This window comes from Bombyx mori, chromosome 9, assembly GCF_030269925.1.
Source record: "Bombyx mori chromosome 9, ASM3026992v2".
Taxonomy (NCBI): Eukaryota; Metazoa; Arthropoda; class Insecta; order Lepidoptera; family Bombycidae; genus Bombyx; species Bombyx mori.
Genome location: NC_085115.1, coordinates 15,348,069 through 15,366,162, shown reverse-complemented (window position 1 = coordinate 15,366,162; position 18,094 = coordinate 15,348,069). Strand labels below are relative to the sequence as shown.

At 39.2% G+C, this 18,094-nt stretch overlaps 2 protein-coding genes and 1 long non-coding RNA gene across 7 annotated transcripts in view; 1 reads left to right on the top strand and 2 right to left on the bottom strand.

Annotated features, from left to right (window-relative positions):
- NimB (nimrod B) overlaps positions 1-18,094 on the bottom strand; it is a 660,573-nt gene that overhangs the window by 9,355 nt on the left and 633,124 nt on the right. The gene's annotated exons all lie outside the window — the stretch shown is intronic.
- The window catches only part of LOC134199408 (uncharacterized), a 333,027-nt gene that overhangs the window by 287,154 nt on the left and 27,779 nt on the right, over positions 1-18,094 (top strand). The window lies entirely within an intron of this gene.
- LOC101737743 (putative mediator of RNA polymerase II transcription subunit 26) overlaps positions 2,762-18,094 on the bottom strand; it is a 29,153-nt gene continuing 13,820 nt past the window's right edge. For 2 of the 5 annotated variants that reach the window (XM_062670218.1, XM_062670217.1), the window contains 3 exons: positions 15,410-15,451; positions 8,843-13,951; positions 4,352-7,422 (listed from right to left, as the gene is read on the bottom strand). In XM_062670218.1, the coding sequence (XP_062526202.1) occupies positions 7,275-7,422; positions 8,843-13,951; positions 15,410-15,447 (5,295 nt within the window). In that variant the 5' untranslated portion in view covers positions 15,448-15,451 and the 3' untranslated portion in view covers positions 4,352-7,274. Of the gene's footprint in view, positions 2,832-4,351; positions 7,423-8,842; positions 13,952-15,409; positions 15,452-18,094 lie in introns of those variants that run through there. The other 3 variants (XM_038012938.2, XM_062670215.1, XM_062670216.1) reach the window with 3 other exon arrangements.

Here is an 18,094-nt window from a genome sequence, read left to right as displayed (position 1 = left end):
ATTAAAAACAAACAAAATATTACATTTGAATTTGGAATCTGTCATTTTTATATGATTGCTCATTGAGTTTTCTCATTTTGGCGCCAATACATTGTAAAATATTTTGCGATATTAAAATGGAGTGGGGTGATAAAGAGAACCGAATCGCTGTGATTGCATTACACAAAGTAGGTATGGAGCCAAATGCAATTTTTAAAACTCTCCATACACTTGGTATTAGTAAAATGTTTGTGTACCGGGCTATTAATAAGTGCAATGAGACCTCCTCTGTTTGTGACAGAAAAAGATCTGGCCGTCCACGTAGTGTCGTACGAAAAAGGTGGTCAAAGCAGTAAGGGAAAGAATTCGAAGAAATCCTGTCCGAAAGCAAAAGATTTTATCTCGGGAGATGAAGATAGCACCTAGAACCATGTCGCGTATTTTAAAAGATGATTTAGGACTTGCAGTCTATAAGAGACGTACTGGTCATTTCTTAACTGATAATTTAAAAGAGAATAAGGTGGTAAAATCGAAACAACTACTGAAGCGGTACGCAAAGGGAGGTTATAGAATTTTTTTGTTTACGGATGAGAATTTTTTTACAATTGAGCAACATTTTAACAAACAAAATGTGTAATAAAAATCAAACCCAAAAATTATAATTTGCGTAATTATTTACTGGTGGTAGGACCTCATGTGAGTCCGCACGGGTACCACCACCCCGCCTATTTCTGCCGTGAAGCAGTAATGCGTTTCGGTTTGAAGGGTGGGGCAGCTGTTTATGAGACCTTAAAATTTATATCTCAAGATGGGTGCCACATGTACGTTGTAGATGGTTATGGGCTCTAGTAACCACTTAACACCAGGTGGGCTGTGAGCTCGTCCACCCATCTAAGAAATAAAAAAAAACCTAGCGAAGACGATATTGTGTCTATCGATTTTAAATAGTTTTCAACGCAATCATATAAAAAATCAAAAGATACAACTGACATCCTAAAGTAGGTAGTTCAAAAAAATGCGAGACTCTCGCGTGTACATATTCTGTCATGTGATCGCTTCCACCGCGCAGTGACGCGCCGTACCGCGCGATCATATGAACTTAGCCTTAGGTTAAAAATCGAAAAAAAAAAAAAAAAAAGGTTAAAAATCGAAGTGTGTTCACGTATTTACACAACGAATGATTCGCGAACATTAGCATAGCGTTAGACCAACACATTAAGAAATTAATGCCGTCGGTCTATTTGAGAATTTATAATGCCTATATATATTTATTATTATTTTTATTATTATATTTAATTGATTTGTAATTGAACGTAATAATAATTAAAAATTAAGGGTAAAAAAACGTATAAAAACTTGACAATATTAAAGCTACCACTAAAAATGAAGTGGAAATTTGTCATCACGTTAATCGCTCTATAAAAGTAATTAATGAATTCGAAAAGAATATTAAAAGATAATATGTAATGTTTAAAAGCAATCTAGATAGTCGCCAACTGCATTGTACTTTGTAATCAACTCCAAGAATTGTCGACTGGAGAAACCCACCTCCTACGAAGAGGAACTGACAGAGGACTAATTTAATTGCACATAATACCTTCTTTTTTTTTTTTGACAGGTTTTTTTATATTACTTAGATGTTTGGGAATATATACGACAAAGGGAAGATCTTCCACCGAGCGGGTGATATTTGCTCGGTAGACCGACGGTCCGAATGTTGTTGTTCGGAACTTGTATATATGCGCTTTATCTTGAAAATGTCGTAAGCGAGATTCAGGCATCTGTCAATTATCTTGCGTCGTATGATGGCTACCCGCCACAGATGGGTGGACGAGCTCACAGCCCACCTGGTGTTAGGTGGTTACTTGAGACCATAGACATCTACAACGTAAATGCGCCACCCACCTTGAGATATAAGTTCTAAGGGTCTCAGTATAGTTACAACGGCTGCCCCACCCTTCAAACCCAAGAGGTCCTACCACCAGTAATTACGCAAATTATAATTTTGCGGGTTTCATTTTTATTACACGATGTTATTCCTTCATCGTGGAAGTTACTGGAAATCAATCGTGAACATTTGTTGAGTACGTATTTCATTAGAAAAATTGGTACCCGCCTGAGATTCGAACACCGGTGCATCGCTCAACACGAATGCACCAGACGTCTTATCGCTTAGGCCACGACGACTAACACTGTATTACCCGATAATATTGCCTGGAAGTGGAATGTGAAAGCGTGCTTGTTTAGAAAAAATGGTGTTATACTTAGTTCAGTGTGCTAAGTGCGAGTTTTAAACGCTCTAGATGCGTAAAAGTTAACTCTAATTTGTATGCAGTTGGAATTTTTGCCTACGTTTGCCGCTAGGGGCGCTGTTCCAACTTCATACAAATTTGAGTTAACTTTTACGCTATCGAGAACGTTGAAAAGCTCACACTCAAGCACACAGAAAAGTAAAATGTTTTTTTTTTTTATCGCCTCGATGTGTGGACGAGCTCACAGCCCACTTGGTGTTAAGTGGTTACTGGAACCCATAGACATCTACAACGTAAATGCGCCACCCACCTTGAGATATAAGTTCTAAGATCTCAGTATAGTTACAACGGCTGCCCCACCCTTCAAACCGAAACGCATTACTGCTTCACGGCAGAAGTAGGCGGGGTGGTGGTACCTACCCGTGCTGACTCACAAGAGGTCCTACCACCAGTAACAAAACATGTATGAAGAGTATTCATGATTAGAATTTGGATATATGAAACACACGACACAAAGAAAATAAAATAGGTTTAGTAACAGTAGTAGCTTTTATTTATAATAAAACAACATATCTCACTTATTTTACAATCTTGTTATATCTGAAACAAAAGATTTTTTTAATCAGAGCCGTTGAACCTTCATTTCAAGTTTTGTGCTTTTTTTCTATTTTTTCTACCTATTGAGAGACTATTTCAGCTTCTACTTGACGTGTAGGTGAGCTCACGGGGCTCAAACCGGAGTGTGTGAATTATCTTCTTTAAAATTTAAGTTGAAGAAGAAGAAGAAGAAAATCTTTATTCGCCAGAAATATAGTTTACAAGATATTGTGGGTATAGGACATAGATTCATATATTTCGCCTGTTTAGGCATGCGAAAATTTAACTTATGTTTATATTAATTCTAACACAAAATTTACTAAATACATCTATTTTTACATTCTATCACTTCTTATTCTAATATTTTATTATGTACAACATTTATCATTTAAAAATTCTTGCACACTATAATAAGCCTTATTATTAGGCATAAATATAATTTTCTTTTAAATTGAGTTAGTGATAGATCTCTTATGCTGTTTGGTATCTTATTAAAGATTCTTATAGTCTTCGATCAATAATACTACTAGATTCGCGATTAGCGCTTCAAACGGCCCGAAAAATAAGACCACAAATAAATTTGTGGTCTTATTTCAAATTAGTATGGTCCAATCATAGCCAGCACTAAGACGTCAAAACACTGCACTGCGCGTTCAAAAACTGAGTAAAAAACCACCGTAACACCAAGGTTTTGGAAGGAATATCTTATTTTGGTAAATTTATATTATTAAGTGTTTTTCATAAAATAATAAACACAATTATATTGTAAATAAAACACAATTTACGAATATTGTAATTGTTTGGCCAATGTTTGCAACAAGGCACCAACTATTGTAACAAACATCACCTATTCTTGAACAGGGAATGCATAGAGTAGTTTTGTTATTTTATAATGTTATTTTTGTTTGTAGATTTCCTAGTAGCCCCTTGTCGCTGTGCACAATGGATATATATTGTCGCGAAAGAAAGAGGAGAAGAATTATAGAACCCTTATAAAAATTATAGAATTGTTCAATGGTGGTGGCAAATCAATGCAAAAAAGTATTAAAAAAACTTTATATGTATGTGTAAATATTTTAAGCGTATATGCTGAAAAGGATTTGTTTTCTGGGGGAAATGAACACAGCCATAAAATAAGCCTAAATTAAACTGATTATAGAAAAATTCATTGATATAAGATTACATTATATTTGTAAAAAAGAAACCGCTCATATAAAAATGACTTCCAAAAGATAGCTTTATAACAAACTGAATCTGTTTAAAGGTAATTAAACCTACATTATTGTTTTAATTACTTCTGTATAAAGAATACGTGGAAAACATGTTTCGTGTTTCCTTCCATATTTTTTTTACTTTATTCAATTTTATTTTTTATCACCTATTTGTTGTAATAGCGGCAATGTAAAATATTATCTACTACTTTTTTGAATCGGTCAAAAATAGTTGCGACCATACAAAACAAACCTAAAACAAATATGTATATTCTGCAACTCTGTCTTTCAATACTTACTGTGTTCTGAGCATTGAAATGTAATACCGAGAACTACATCTAGTTCCACAATACAATAAGCACGAAATTTTAAACAAATATTTTTAACCTTATAAATTAGGCTTTATGTATCATTTTAGAATAAATATTTTTGTACTGATGACTTTTTATGTTCAAGTGACATTTTAAATTTATTCCATAATATTCTTTTTCTGACGAAAGGACCTAAATACATATATTTTGCAATGGTAATTAAACTTTATGTTTAAGTATTAAGGTTTATAATAAACTGAAGTCGTTAACATTATTAAACTTTTTTCTAAGAAATGAAGATGTTTTCGTGTCTGCAAACGTGGCCACTGGAGCGTCTTATTTTTGTTCCTGATCCTTAATCTAGTACTATTATTGATCGAAGCTTATAGTCATATGATAACAGTTTGTATGGTAGTAGCGAGTATTTATATTTGGTAACATGAGTTTAGTAGGGTATCTTGTATTAAATTGACAGTACTCACCATACGATTCATATAATTGTGGGTGCTTTTTAACAAACAAACAACATTCTTGTATATATATGGATGGTGCAGTCAAAATATTATGTTTTTGGAAGAATGGTTTACAAGAAGTCAGAGGATGAATATTGCACATAGCACGAACACATTGCTTTTGTGCAATGAACACTCTATTTATGTGACTAGAATTTCCCCAGAGGGGTATACAGTATCTGATATTTGAGGCGACATATCCATGATAGGCCTGTAATGCAGTTTTTAGATTACATATTTTTGTAAGTCGCCAAAGTGCATATGAGAATCGATTAAGTTTACTACAAATAAGATCTATGTGAAGATTCCAACTACATTGATTATCCACATTTAATCCTAAAAATCTTATGCTATTACATTCATTTAGTGTGTTATTATTATAAGTTATATTTAAGTTATTAATAAACATGTGTCTATTATAGAGTTGCATATATCTTGTTTTGTCTAAATTAGCTTTTAAGTTATTCTTATTCATCCAATCTATGACTTTACTAACAGTAGCATTTATTTCATCATTTAAATCTAGTGTGGCATCTTTGGTGATTACAACGGCTATATCATCAGCAAATATGCTGCATGGATAATGTATGTGTTCTGGGAGATCATTTATATAAATGATAAAGAGTAGCGGTCCTAAAATGCTCCCTTGTGGGACACCTACTTTATTATACGCTAATGAAGATTTAAAAGCCACTTCTTCATTGTTATTATCAATATCCCTAATTTCAACATATTGTTGTCTGTCGCTTAGATAACTACTATGCCATAATTATTACACCAACCGTGGGTATTTTTCTGTCTACATTTTCAGTAATTTTACTAATGAGTATAAAAGCTGCTAGTGTAGTAGATTTGCCTTTTTGAAAACCGTGTTGCTCAAATTTTATAACTTCAGATTTATTAAGAAACTAGCGACCCGCCCTCGCTTCGCTTCGGAAACATTAAAACACACATGAAACCAAAAAACTAATATAAAAAAAATAATAAAAAAAGTAGCCTATGTTCATCAGGGACAATGTCGGCTTCTAATGGAAAAAGAATTTTTCAAATCAGTCCAGTAGTTTCGGAGCCTATTCGAAACAAACAAACAAACAAATCTTTCCTCTTTATAATATTAGTATAGAAGTTGTGAGTCTAGAATGCATGATTTTTTCAAATATTTTTGCAAGTATAGGTATTAAAGTAATCGGTCGGTAGTTATTGATACATTCCTTATGCCCTTTTTTGTATATAGGTTTCACTATTGAGATTTTCAATTTATCAGGAAATGTACCTTCAGTTAATGAAAGATTGATAATATGACAGAGTATAGGTGTAATGACTATTGCACATTGTTTTAGTATAAAGGTGGGCAGTTCATCATAACCTGTTGATTTAGTATTATTGAGAGAGTGAATTGTTTTATAAATTTCCTCACATGTAGCTGGCATTAAAAATATACTTGAACTAGATGTATTTGTGTTTTGTGTATTTATTGCTTGTATATTATTATAGTTCTTGTTTTCATCATTTGTTATTTCAATGTAAACGTCAGTGATTACTCTGCCATTATGTAAAATTTGTTTAATATTGCATTTGTTATTTGAATTAATTTTGTTGTCATTTTGCTTTATAATATTCCACGATGTCCGACATATATTACTAGATTTATTTATATGATGTTCTTTTCAAATTTTTATGAAAATTAAACTTAATATAAATAACTTAACTTATAAACTAACTTATAAATAACTTATAAACTTTTAATGATACCAAAACCAGCCTAAGAGATTTTATTACAAGTCCGTACACACTATAATGTGAAAAGACTTTTTCCCCAACCTATTATACGGTCTGGCCCAAACACTGCATTATCGTTTACTACTGTTTTTTCCCTCACATCTCCATATAAATTGGACTTTTTTTTTTTTTTCCTACCTAAGCTGATAGATAGCCTTGAGAGGCTATTTCATAACCTTAACTAGCAGGTGAGCTCTCGGGGCTCAAACCGGAGTGCTGCTAACACTGGCCCTAGCAAGAGCAGTGCTTCGCCGAATCTACCACCGGAACGAAAACGCGACCCACTGAGAAGATCCGGCGAGAAACTCAGTGGGCTGTGTCTGTCTGTGGGTTAAGCTTTTGTTGATGACTGGTATTTATAATGAAAGAGTGTCTGAATGTAACTGATGGAAGAGTGTGAAGAGGTTTAAAATTGTACTTCACACTGTAACAGTATCTGAACGGACCTTTAGTCTCATTGCTGCTAAATATATTTTACTTGTATTTGGAAGAGCAAATGATTATATTCACTGTTGAATCGGTGTTAAAGTAATTATCCATAAAAAAAAAGCCCACAAACATTTTGATTCAAAGAAAGCTAATTTCAAAAGATTTAGATTAAATACAGGTTATGAAGTATCCATAATTATCGTGCTATTGTGCAGTTGACGTACCATATGACTTGCATCTTCTTTTATTGATGTATAGGATATGAAACAGACATCCGATAATCAAGCCGACTACCAGTGCTCCGAGGATAGCGGCCACTAGTGCTTCTGTTGAATGGATTTTCTCTGATTCACTGAAACACAGTAACATTGTATTGTAATGCAATTACTTGCTACTTACACAGATCACTATTGAAGTCGTCGTGGCCTAAAGGATAAGACGTTCGGTGCATTCGTGTTGAGGGATGCACCAGTGTTCGAATCTCAGGCGACTGCCAATTTTTCTAATGAAATATGCACTCAATAAATGTTCACGATTGACTTCCACGGTGAAGGAATAGCATCGTGTAATAAAAATCAAAGCCGCAAAATTACAATTTGCGTAATTACTGGTGGTGGGACCTCTTGTGAGTCCGCGCGGATAGACACCACCGCCCTGCCTATCTATCTGCCTTGAAGCAGTAATGCGTTTCGGTTTGAAGGGCGGGGCAGCCGTTATAACTATGCTAAGACCTTGGAACTTATATCTCAAGGTGTGTTGTGCATTTACGTTGTGGATGTCTATGGGCTCCGGTAACCACTTAACATCAGGTGGGCTGTGAGCTCGTCCACCCACCCATCTAAGCAATAAAAAAAAAATTGAGATTACTTCTATACAGTGTCATTGTTTTTCTATGATTTTTATCAAGGGCACCTGGTCGGTAACATAATGAGGTAACGGCCCTAGATCGATAAACAGTTTGGCTGAATCTTTTTAACGGATCTCAGGACAATCGCTCTACACACAAAATAATGAAGTACGCGTGAAAATAGTTGAATAATTTGGCGATGCAGTTAGGCATTCATGATTTAACAGAATTAATGTGTAAAGAAAATCGTGTTTTTACTTTTTTATTTATTGACTAATTGACCCGCCAACGTTGAGACTTATAACCTAAGTTATAAGTTTCAGTTTTTACAGTACAACGGCTGCCCCATCCTTCCAAACGAAACACATTACTGCTTCACGGCAGAAGTAGGTATGATGGTGATATCTACGTTACATAAGGCGGTTTATCGAGTTGGGATCGTCCAGGCAAAGTCACTTCGCTCGATATGAATGCATCGGGCGTCTTATCCTTTAAGCCACTACGAATCGTGACATCTACTCACAACATAAGCGTTCACCTAAGAAAGAGAAGTCCTGGCGATTTGTAATACAGGTCTTTGTTGAGCCTAATACAGACACTAGCTTTCTCAAAGGTTTTCTTTTTAAGCTGATAAAGTTTTGTGAATTTTATCGGTGCTTTTTATTTTATTCTATAGCTTTAAGGGGGGTATTAAAATAAATTCTTTCTTACAATAAATTATGTATTATGTTTTGCTACATATGAGTAACGGAGCACGGTTTACCTCGTTTCAAGTTACTTCCGCGACCCATAGGATACATGAGGCAACTATCGCTACTTAGTTTGAGGCACGAGGCTAAAGTTTCAACCGTATTTCTGTGTTCCCCTCAAAACTTGGGAACTCATGAAGATTTGTGAAATAAAGAAGCGGTGTGGTGGTACCTACCTGTCTGTTTCTACAAAACTACCTGGGCTTGTTTTTAGATTTCTGGTCTTTGATCCCGCTGCTCCTGTCCTGCCTGTAGGTCCTGTCTGTGGTCTAGTAGGTTCTGGCTGTGCTCCAGTTGATTCTGGGTGTGTTGCAGTGGGTTCTGGCTGTTGTCTAGTAAATCCTGGCTGTGCTCCAGTTGATTCTGGCTGTGTTGCAGTGGGGTCTGGCTGTGGTCTAGTAAGTTCTGGCTGTGCTCCAGTAAGTCTTGTCTGTGCTCCAGTTGATTCTGGCTGTGTTGCAGTGAGTTCTGGCTGTTGTCTAGTAAGTCCTGGCTGTGCTCCAGTTGATTCTGGCTGTGTTGCAGTAGGTTCTGGCTGTTGTCTAGTAAGTCCTGGCTGTGCTCCAGTTGATTCTGGCTGTGTTGCAGTGGGTTCTGGCTGTTGTCTATTAAGTCCTGGCTGTGCTCCAGTTGATTCTGGCTGTGGTCTAGTAAGTCCTGGCTGTGCTCCAGTTAATTCTGGTTGTGGTCTAGTAAGTCCTGGCTGTGCTCCAGTTGATTCTGGCTGTGTTGCAGTGGGTTCTGGCTGTTGTCTATTAAGTTCTGGCTGTGCTCCAGTTGATTCTGGCTGTGGTCTAGTAAGTCCTGGGTGTGCTCCAGTTGATTCTGGCTGTGGTCCGGTAGATTCTGGCTGTGGTCTAGTAAGTCCTGGTTGTGCTCCAATTGATTCTGGCTTAGGTCCAGTAGATTCTGGCTGTGGTCTAGTAAGTCCTGGTTGTGCTCCAGTTGATTCTGATTGTGCTGTAGAGGGTTCTGGCTGTGCTGCAGTGGGTTCTGGCTGTGGTCTAGTAAGTTGATTCTGGCTGTGTTGCAGTGGGTTTTGGCTGTTGTCTAGTAAGTCCTGGCTGTGCTCCAGTTGATTCTGGCTGTGTTGCAGTGGGTTCTGGTTGTTATCTAGAAAGTCCTGGCTGTGCTCCAGTTGATTCTGGCTGTGTTGCAGTGGTATCTGGCTATGGTCTAGGAAGTCCTGACTGTGCTCCAGTTGATTCTGGCTGTGTTGCAGTGGGTTCTGGCTGTTGTCTAGGAAGTCCTGACTGTGCTCTAGTTGATTCTGGCTGTGTTGCAGTGGGTTCTGGCTGTGCTCCAGTAAGTCCTGGCTGTGCCCCAGTTGATTCTGGCTGTGGTCTAGTAAGTCTTGGCTGTGCTCCAGTTGATTCTGGCTGTGTTGCAGTGGGTTCTGGCTGTTGTCTAGGAAGTCCTGAGTGTGCTCCAGTTGATTTTGGCTGTGTTGCAGTGGGTTCAGGCTGTGCTCCAGTAAGTCCTGGCTGTGCCCTAGTTGATTCTGGCTGTGATCTAGAAAGTCCTGGCTGTGCTCTAGTTGATTCTGGCTGTGTTGCAGTGGGTTCTGGTTGTTTTCTAGAAAGTCCTGGCTGTGCTCCAGTTGATTCTGGCTATGTTGCAGTGGGTTCTGGTTGTTGTCTAGAAAGTCCTGGCTGTGCTCCAGTTGATTCTGGCTGTGTTGCAGTGGTATCTGGCTATGGTCTAGTAAGTCCTGGCTGTGCTCCAGTTGATTCTGGTTGTGGTCCAGTAGATTCTGGCTGTGGTCCAGTAGATTCTGGCTGTGGTCTAGTAAGTCCTGGCTGTGCTCCAGTTGATTTTGGCTGTGTTGCAGTGGGTTCTGATTGTTGTCTAGTAAGTCCTGGCTGTGCTCCAGTTGATTTTGGCTGTGTTGCAGTGGGTTCTGATTGTTGTCTAGTAAGCCCTGGCTGTGCTCCAGTTGATTCTGGCTGTGGTCCAGTAGATTCTGGTTGTGGTCTAGTAAGTCCTGGCTGTGCTCCAGTTGATTATGGCTGTGTTGCAGTGGTATCTGGCTATGGTCTAGTAAGTCCTGGTTGTGCACCAGTTGATTCTGGCTGTGTTGCAGTGGGTTCTGGTTGTTGTCTAGAAATTCCTGGCTGTGCTCCAGTTGATTCTGGCTGTGTTGCAGTGGTATCTGGCTATGGTCTAGTAAGTCCTGGCTGTGCTCCAGTTGATTCTGGCTGTGTTGCAGTGGGGTCTGGCTGTGGTCTAGTAAGTCCTGGCTGTGCTCCAGTTGATTCTGGCTGTGTTGCAGTGGTATCTGGCTATGGTCTAGTAAGTCCTGGCTGTGCTCCAGTTGATTCTGGCTGTGTTGCAGTGGTATCTGGCTATGGTCTAGGAAGTCCTGACTGTGCTCCAGTTGATTCTGGCTGTGTTGCAGTGGGTTCTGGCTGTTGTCTAGGAAGTCCTGACTGTGCTCCAGTTGATTCTGGCTGTGTTGCATTGGTATCTGGCTATGGTCTAGTAAGTCCTGGTTGTGCACCAGTTGATTCTGGCTGTGTTGCAGTGGGTTCTGGTTGTTGTCTAGAAAGTCCTGGCTGTGCTCCAGTTGATTCTGGCTGTGTTGCAGTGGTATCTGGCTATGGTCTAGTAAGTCCTGGCTGTGCTCCAGTTGATTCTGGCTGTGTTGCAGTGGGGTCTGGCTGTGGTCTAGTAAGTCCTGGCTGTGCTCCAGTTGATTCTGGCTGTGTTGCAGTGGGTTCTGGTTGTTGTCTAGAAAGTCCTGGCTGTGCTCCAGTTGATTCTGGCTGTGTTGCAGTGGGTTCTGATTGTTGTCTAGGAAGTCCTGACTGTGCTCCAGTTGATTCTGGCTGTGTTGCAGTGGTATCTGGCTATGGTCTAGTAAGTCCTGGTTGTGCACCAGTTGATTCTGGCTGTGTTGCAGTGGGTTCTGGTTGTTGTCTAGAAAGTCCTGGCTGTGCTCCAGTTGATTCTGGCTGTGTTGCAGTGGTATCTGGCTATGGTCTAGTAAGTCCTGGCTGTGCTCCAGTTGATTCTGGCTGTGTTGCAGTGGGGTCTGGCTGTGGTCTAGTAAGTCCTGGCTGTGCTCCAGTTGATTCTGGCTGTGGTCCAGTAGATTCTGGCTGTGGTCTAGTAAGTCCTGGCTGTGCTCCAGTTGATTCTGGCTGTGTTGCAGTGGGTTCTGGTTGTTGTCTAGAAAGTCCTGGCTGTGCTCCAGTTGATTCTGGCTGTGTTGCAGTGGGTTCTGATTGTTGTCTAGAAAGTCCTGGCTGTGCTCCAGTTGATTCTGGCTGTGTTGCAGTGGTATCTGGCTATGGTCTAGTAAGTCCTGGCTGTGCTCCAGTTGATTCTGGCTGTGGTCCAGTAGATTCTGGCTGTGGTCTAGTAAGTCCTGGCTGTGCACCAGTTGATTCTGGCTGTGTCGCAGTGGGTTCTGGTTGTTGTCTAGAAAGTCCTGGCTGTGCTCCAGTTGATTCTGGCTGTGTTGCAGTGGTATCTGGCTATGGTCTAGTAAGTCCTGGCTGTGCTCCAGTTGATTCTGGCTGTGTTGCAGTGGGTTCTGGTTGTTGTCTAGAAAGTCCTGGCTGTGCTCCAGTTGATTCTGGCTGTGTTGCAGTGGGTTCTGATTGTTGTCTAGAAAGTCCTGGCTGTGCTCCAGTTGATTCTGGCTGTGTTGCAGTGGTATCTGGCTATGGTCTAGGAAGTCCTGACTGTGCTCCAGTTGATTCTGGCTGTGTTGCAGTGGGTTCTGGCTGTTGTCTAGGAAGTCCTGACTGTGCTCCAGTTGATTCTGGCTGTGTTGCAGTGGTATCTGGCTGTGGTCTAGTAAGTCCTGGCTGTGCTCCAGTTGATTCTGGCTGTGGTCCAGTAGATTCTGGCTGTGGTCTAGTAAGTCCTGGCTGTGCTCCAGTTGATTCTGGCTGTGTTGCAGTGGGTTCTGGTTGTTGTCTAGAAAGTCCTGGCTGTGCTCCAGTTGATTCTGGCTGTGTTGCAGTGGGTTCTGGTTGTTTTCTAGAAAGTCCTGGCTGTGCTCCAGTTGATTCTGGCTGTGGTCCAGTAGATTCTGGTTGTGGTCTAGTAAGTCCTGGCTGTGCTCCAGTTGATTATGGCTGTGTTGCAGTGGGTTCTGGCTGTTGTCTAGGAAGTCCTGACTGTGCTCCAGTTGATTCTGGCTGTGGTCTAGTAAGTCCTGGCTGTGCTCCTGTTGATTCTGGCTGTGTTGCAGTGGGTTCTGGTTGTTGTCTAGTAAGTCCTGGCTGTGCTCCAGTTGATTCTGGCTGTGGTCCAGTAGATTCTGGTTGTGGTCTAGTAAGTCCTGGCTGTGCTCCAGTTGATTCTGGCTGTGTTGCAGTGGGTTCTGGCTGTTGTCTAGGAAATCCTGACTGTGGTCCAGTAGATTCTGGCTGTGGTCTAGTAAGTCCTGGCTGTGCTCCAGTTGATTCTGGCTGTGTTGCAGTGGGTTCTGGTTGTTGTCTAGAAAGTCCTGGCTGTGCTCCAGTTGATTCTGGCTGTGTTGCAGTGGTATCTGGCTATGGTCTAGTAAGTCCTGGCTGTGCTCCAGTTGATTCTGGCTGTGGTCCAGTAGATTCTGGCTGTGGTCTAGTAAGTCCTGGCTGTGCTCCAGTTGATTCTGGCTGTGTTGCAGTGGGTTCTGGTTGTTGTCTAGAAAGTCCTGGCTGTGCTCCAGTTGATTCTGGCTGTGTTGCAGTGGTATCTGGCTATGGTCTAGTAAGTCCTGGCTGTGCTCCAGTTGATTCTGGCTGTGGTCCAGTAGATTCTGGCTGTGGTCTAGTAAGTCCTGGCTGTGCTCCAGTTGATTCTGGCTGTGTTGCAGTGAGTTCTGGCTGTTGTCTAGTAAGTCCTGACTGTGCTCCAGTTGATTCTGGCTGTGTTGCAGTGGTATCTGGCTATGGTCTAGTAAGTCCTGGTCTTGCACCAGTTGATTCTGGCTGTGTTGCAGTGGGTTCTGGCTGTTGTCTAGGAAGTCCTGGCTGTGCTCCAGTAGATTCTGGCTGTGGTCTAGTAAGTCCTGGTTGTGCTCCAGTTGATTCTGGCTGTGTTGCAGTGGGTTCCGGCTGTGGTCTAAAAGTCCTGTCTGTGGTGCAGTAGGTGCTGTCTCGGCTCCGGTAGGTTTTCGCCGTGGTCCATATAGTTGTTCAGGTGGTCGTATCGATCTAGCTATACGCGGTGATTCTGATAATTCTGTTTGTAATCCAGATGTTCCTTTCATTAGGTTCTCCACTGATGATATAGGCCATGGTTCTATTGTAGACAGTGGATTTAAATTTTCTGGGCTCCTTATGTACCTGAAAAATACCAGTACTTTAGTTTGTGGTTCGTTTATTATTCTATAAACTATTCTAATATTCTAGTTTGAAGAAGGATATGTCATAGCGCTCGGGAAGCACCGTGGAGGGGAGCTCATTCCAAAGCCGGATGGTACGTGGCAAAAAAGATCTCTGGAAACGCACTGTGGATGAACGCAGTGGCTCCAGGTCGTATGAATGGTGGCGGGCGGTGCAATGGTAAAAACGAGATGATGGTATCATCTCAAACTATCCCCATGGAACATACGGTACAAAAGGCTCTTATTGACTAGTCATTATTAAAACCTACATATTTCGCATTAACGTATGCTACATTAGCAAGATATTTGCTGCCCAGTAGAGTCGATTGTTTAAGTGAACTTGTGATTTTATTGAAATATCTATAGGCAAATCCGTCGCCTATCAAATCGATAACTAGACTAGAGTTATCTTGACTAAACTAAGCAATTGTTGTCGAAATTGACTTTTCATTGCATCGTAATTGGAGGAGATATTTGAGGCTGCGATCTCATGTTTCGATGCGGTCGGTGGAATTTACATTAAAAAATCCAGTAATTACTACACCAGACGCGAATTCGTTCACCGATCCCGGAATCAATAAAAAATATTTAATAATTTATGCACGCAAAGAGTAATGGTAAATTATTATTGAGTGCATTGGATGTGATCTGAAGTGACGTTCCGTGTTCGGGAATCCAGCCAAACATTCCTCATTGAGCTGTTTAATCAGTCAAAGTGTACTTAAACCTGCAAAATTATAATTTGCGTAATTACTGGTGGTAGGACCTCTTGTGAGACCGCACGGGTAGGTACCACCGCCCCGCCTATTTCTGCCGTGAAGCAGTAATGCGTTTCGGTTTGAAGGTTGGGGCAGCCGTTGTGACTATACTGAGAACTTAGAACTATATCTCAAAGTGTGTGGCGCATTTATGTTGTAGATGTCTATGGGCTCCAGTAACCACTTAACACCAGGTGGGCTGTGAGCTCGTCCACACATCCAAGCAATAAAAAATAAAAAATAAAACTTAGCTAAAAACCGAGAAGAGGTTACTTAGAGGTTAGTTGGCTATAGAGCTAGTTAAAATAAATATATGAAGAATAAACACGACCGCGCCATTACCGACACACGCTTAGTTTATTTATTAAGTTGCACCAACAAAGTGATCATCAATACAAAACATAGACAAACTGACAAAAGTTCATGGCAGATGTCACCTCAATTATAGGTGCAATCGACAGTGCAAAACAAAAATAAAAAAAAATTATATAACTAAGATTTGATTACATTTGATTGATTGCTTAAGATTAATTTCTATTTAATTGGGAAATGATCCGCGACAGACCTGTATGTTGTGAGATAATTAGAACAAACATCTATTTCACTTAAAATTAGTTCAGCGCTATCAGGTTAAGCCATAATAAACAGAGTTTGTTTACCCGGCATCCTTGCACGCCTCGGCCAGAAGAATGTACATCGCTCTATGAAAAAAGAACAGTTTATAGTCACTACTCATTGATTACTAACAGTAAATGAACATCTGAAGGTATTACTGGTGGTAGGATCTCTTGTGAGTCCGCACGCGTTGGTGCCACCGCCCTGCCTATTTCTGCCGTGAAGCAGTAATACGTTTCGGTTTGAAGGGCGGAGCAGCCGTTGTATCTATACTTGAGACCTTAAACTCATATCTGCAGGTGGGTGGCGGCATTTATGTTGTAGATGTCTATGGACTCCAGTAACCACTTAACACCAGGTGGGCTGTGAGCTCGTCTAACCTAAAGTCTAAGTTTAAAAGTCTAAGCTAAAAAAAAATTATATCTTATTTATATGTATTCTTCGGTTACCGAATATTAAATAGTAATGCACGTTTAAAGACAGATAACTTGGAATGGTAATACAGAAACTACATGGATATTGCTGATGACCATGAGCGGCAATGATAGCCCAGAATAAGTTCAGCGTGTATAAAAAAAATAATTACAAATTGTTTTACTAAAACTGTTTTTTTATATTTTATAGCTTTTGCCCGCGACTTCGTCCGCGTGGAATAGTTGCTTTGGTATAACGTTAAATTTTACCCGCGACTCCATTTGCGTAGAAGTAAGTATATTTTTGAATAATAGAATGTTAAGGAGCTATTTAAGGTACCATGCTCCGTTCATATTGGTCTTAGCGTGATGTTATAAATAGCATATAGCCTCCCTCAATAAATGAGCTATCTGACACTGAAAGAATTTTTCAGATCGGACCGGTAGTTCCTGAGATTAGCGCGTTCAAACCAACAAACTCTTCAGCTTTATAATATTGGTATAGATTATTTGTATATAAAAAAATGATTTTTATTGTGTATGTATATTGTACTTTCTGAGTTAAAAGTTTTTCAATGCACTATTTGTATCTGACTGGCTTAAAAACAATTACAATAAAAAAAAAAAACGGATTCCGTTAATTGTGTAAGTATGTATATTGTTTTTCTGTCTGTCCAAAGTGTATGAAACTAACAAAGAAACTCAATATATTATGCTGCACTGTAGACAAGAAAATACGGCATAAGTCGCCGAAAAGGGGACGGCCCATTTCAGGCCCAAAGCGGACAATAGATTAGAGAAAAAATACTTAGTGCATTAATTTTGTCATAAATAAATATGCATTTACTTTCTTCCAAATAAGCGCCACTATAGTTTACAATAAGTAGTTTAAAAAAAGTAACTCTATTGAAAAAAACAAGAATTTTATTTTTGCGGGAAAAATATTGCCAACTTCAAAACCTTTTACGTATTAAGTAAACATTTTAAGTATATAAAAAAACATATAAATAAATCATTTTAAATATTATCATTAATCAATCGATTTTAATCGATTTTAAGGACATAAAATAACATCAAAGACATACCCATTGGACTTTAACTTGTTACTATACTTGAGACCTTAGAACTTATATCTCAAGGTGGGTGGCGCATTTACGTTGTGGATGTTTGTGGGCTCCAGTAACCACTTAACACCAGGGTGGCTGTGAGATCGTCCACCCATCTAAGCAAAAAACTTAACTTGTATTGTTATTTAAATATGTACAACTAAAACAAAAACATAAAAAATAAAATATAATGTGTACTCGTAAAAAAAAGATTAAGAAATAAATCCAATATCGGTTATTTAAAAAAATGATCGTTATATGAATTTCATGTAATTATTTTTCTTTATACTGACAACACTGATTTTAATCTGACTGACTGACACTTCGCTTGCTGCTTGTGCTTGCGTTCAAAATGGATGTGTTTTGATTTTTCTTCGATTTATTTTGCTTTTATCAATAACGTTTCATACTACGGCTGAAAACCATTGTGTGAATTGTGGTTTTAACCTGACCGAGATTTAAAACCGTGTATATGCTCTCCTGTGCTATTTTTAGATGATTTACTAATTGTGTATGAAGATGAAGAAAATATAGAATAATATAGATATTTAAAGAAGTATGTGTGTTTTTTATACCCTAATAACTACAATTGGATAAAAATACATTAGGAACATCTTAAACATTAAAAAAAGAAAAGTTCTTGAGGTATTTATATAGAAAATTAACCTCAAAACGAGTTTTTTATTTTTATTATATTTTTTATAATAGTGGCGTCAATTTCAATATATTTTTTAGATATCTAATACATTTAAGAATTTGAATCAGTCCATTTTTATAGTAATATTTAATGTCCACCTTGGGCCTAGCACACTATGGAGAGTGGGCAATCCCCTTTGTGACCTTGCACGGTGTCGGTAATAGAAGTGAATGGTCGCGTCGGTTCGATCGTTTATCGTCTATTTTATGTACATACTAGCTAGCCCGGCAAACGTTGTTTTAACATATAAATTATTTCTAGGAAAGATAAATAACCTAGATACCGACTGCAGCGCCATCTGCCGGGCTGATTTGTAAATCTAAACCATTCTCGAATCCACCTGAAGGTACACAGAAAATTTCATAAAAATCGGTCCAGCCATTTAGGAGGAGTTCAGTGGCAAACACACGCACAGAAGAAATCTATACTAATATTAATATTATAAAGAGGAAAGATTTGTTTGTTTGCTTGTATTGGATAGACTCCGAAACTACTGAACCGATTTTAAAAATT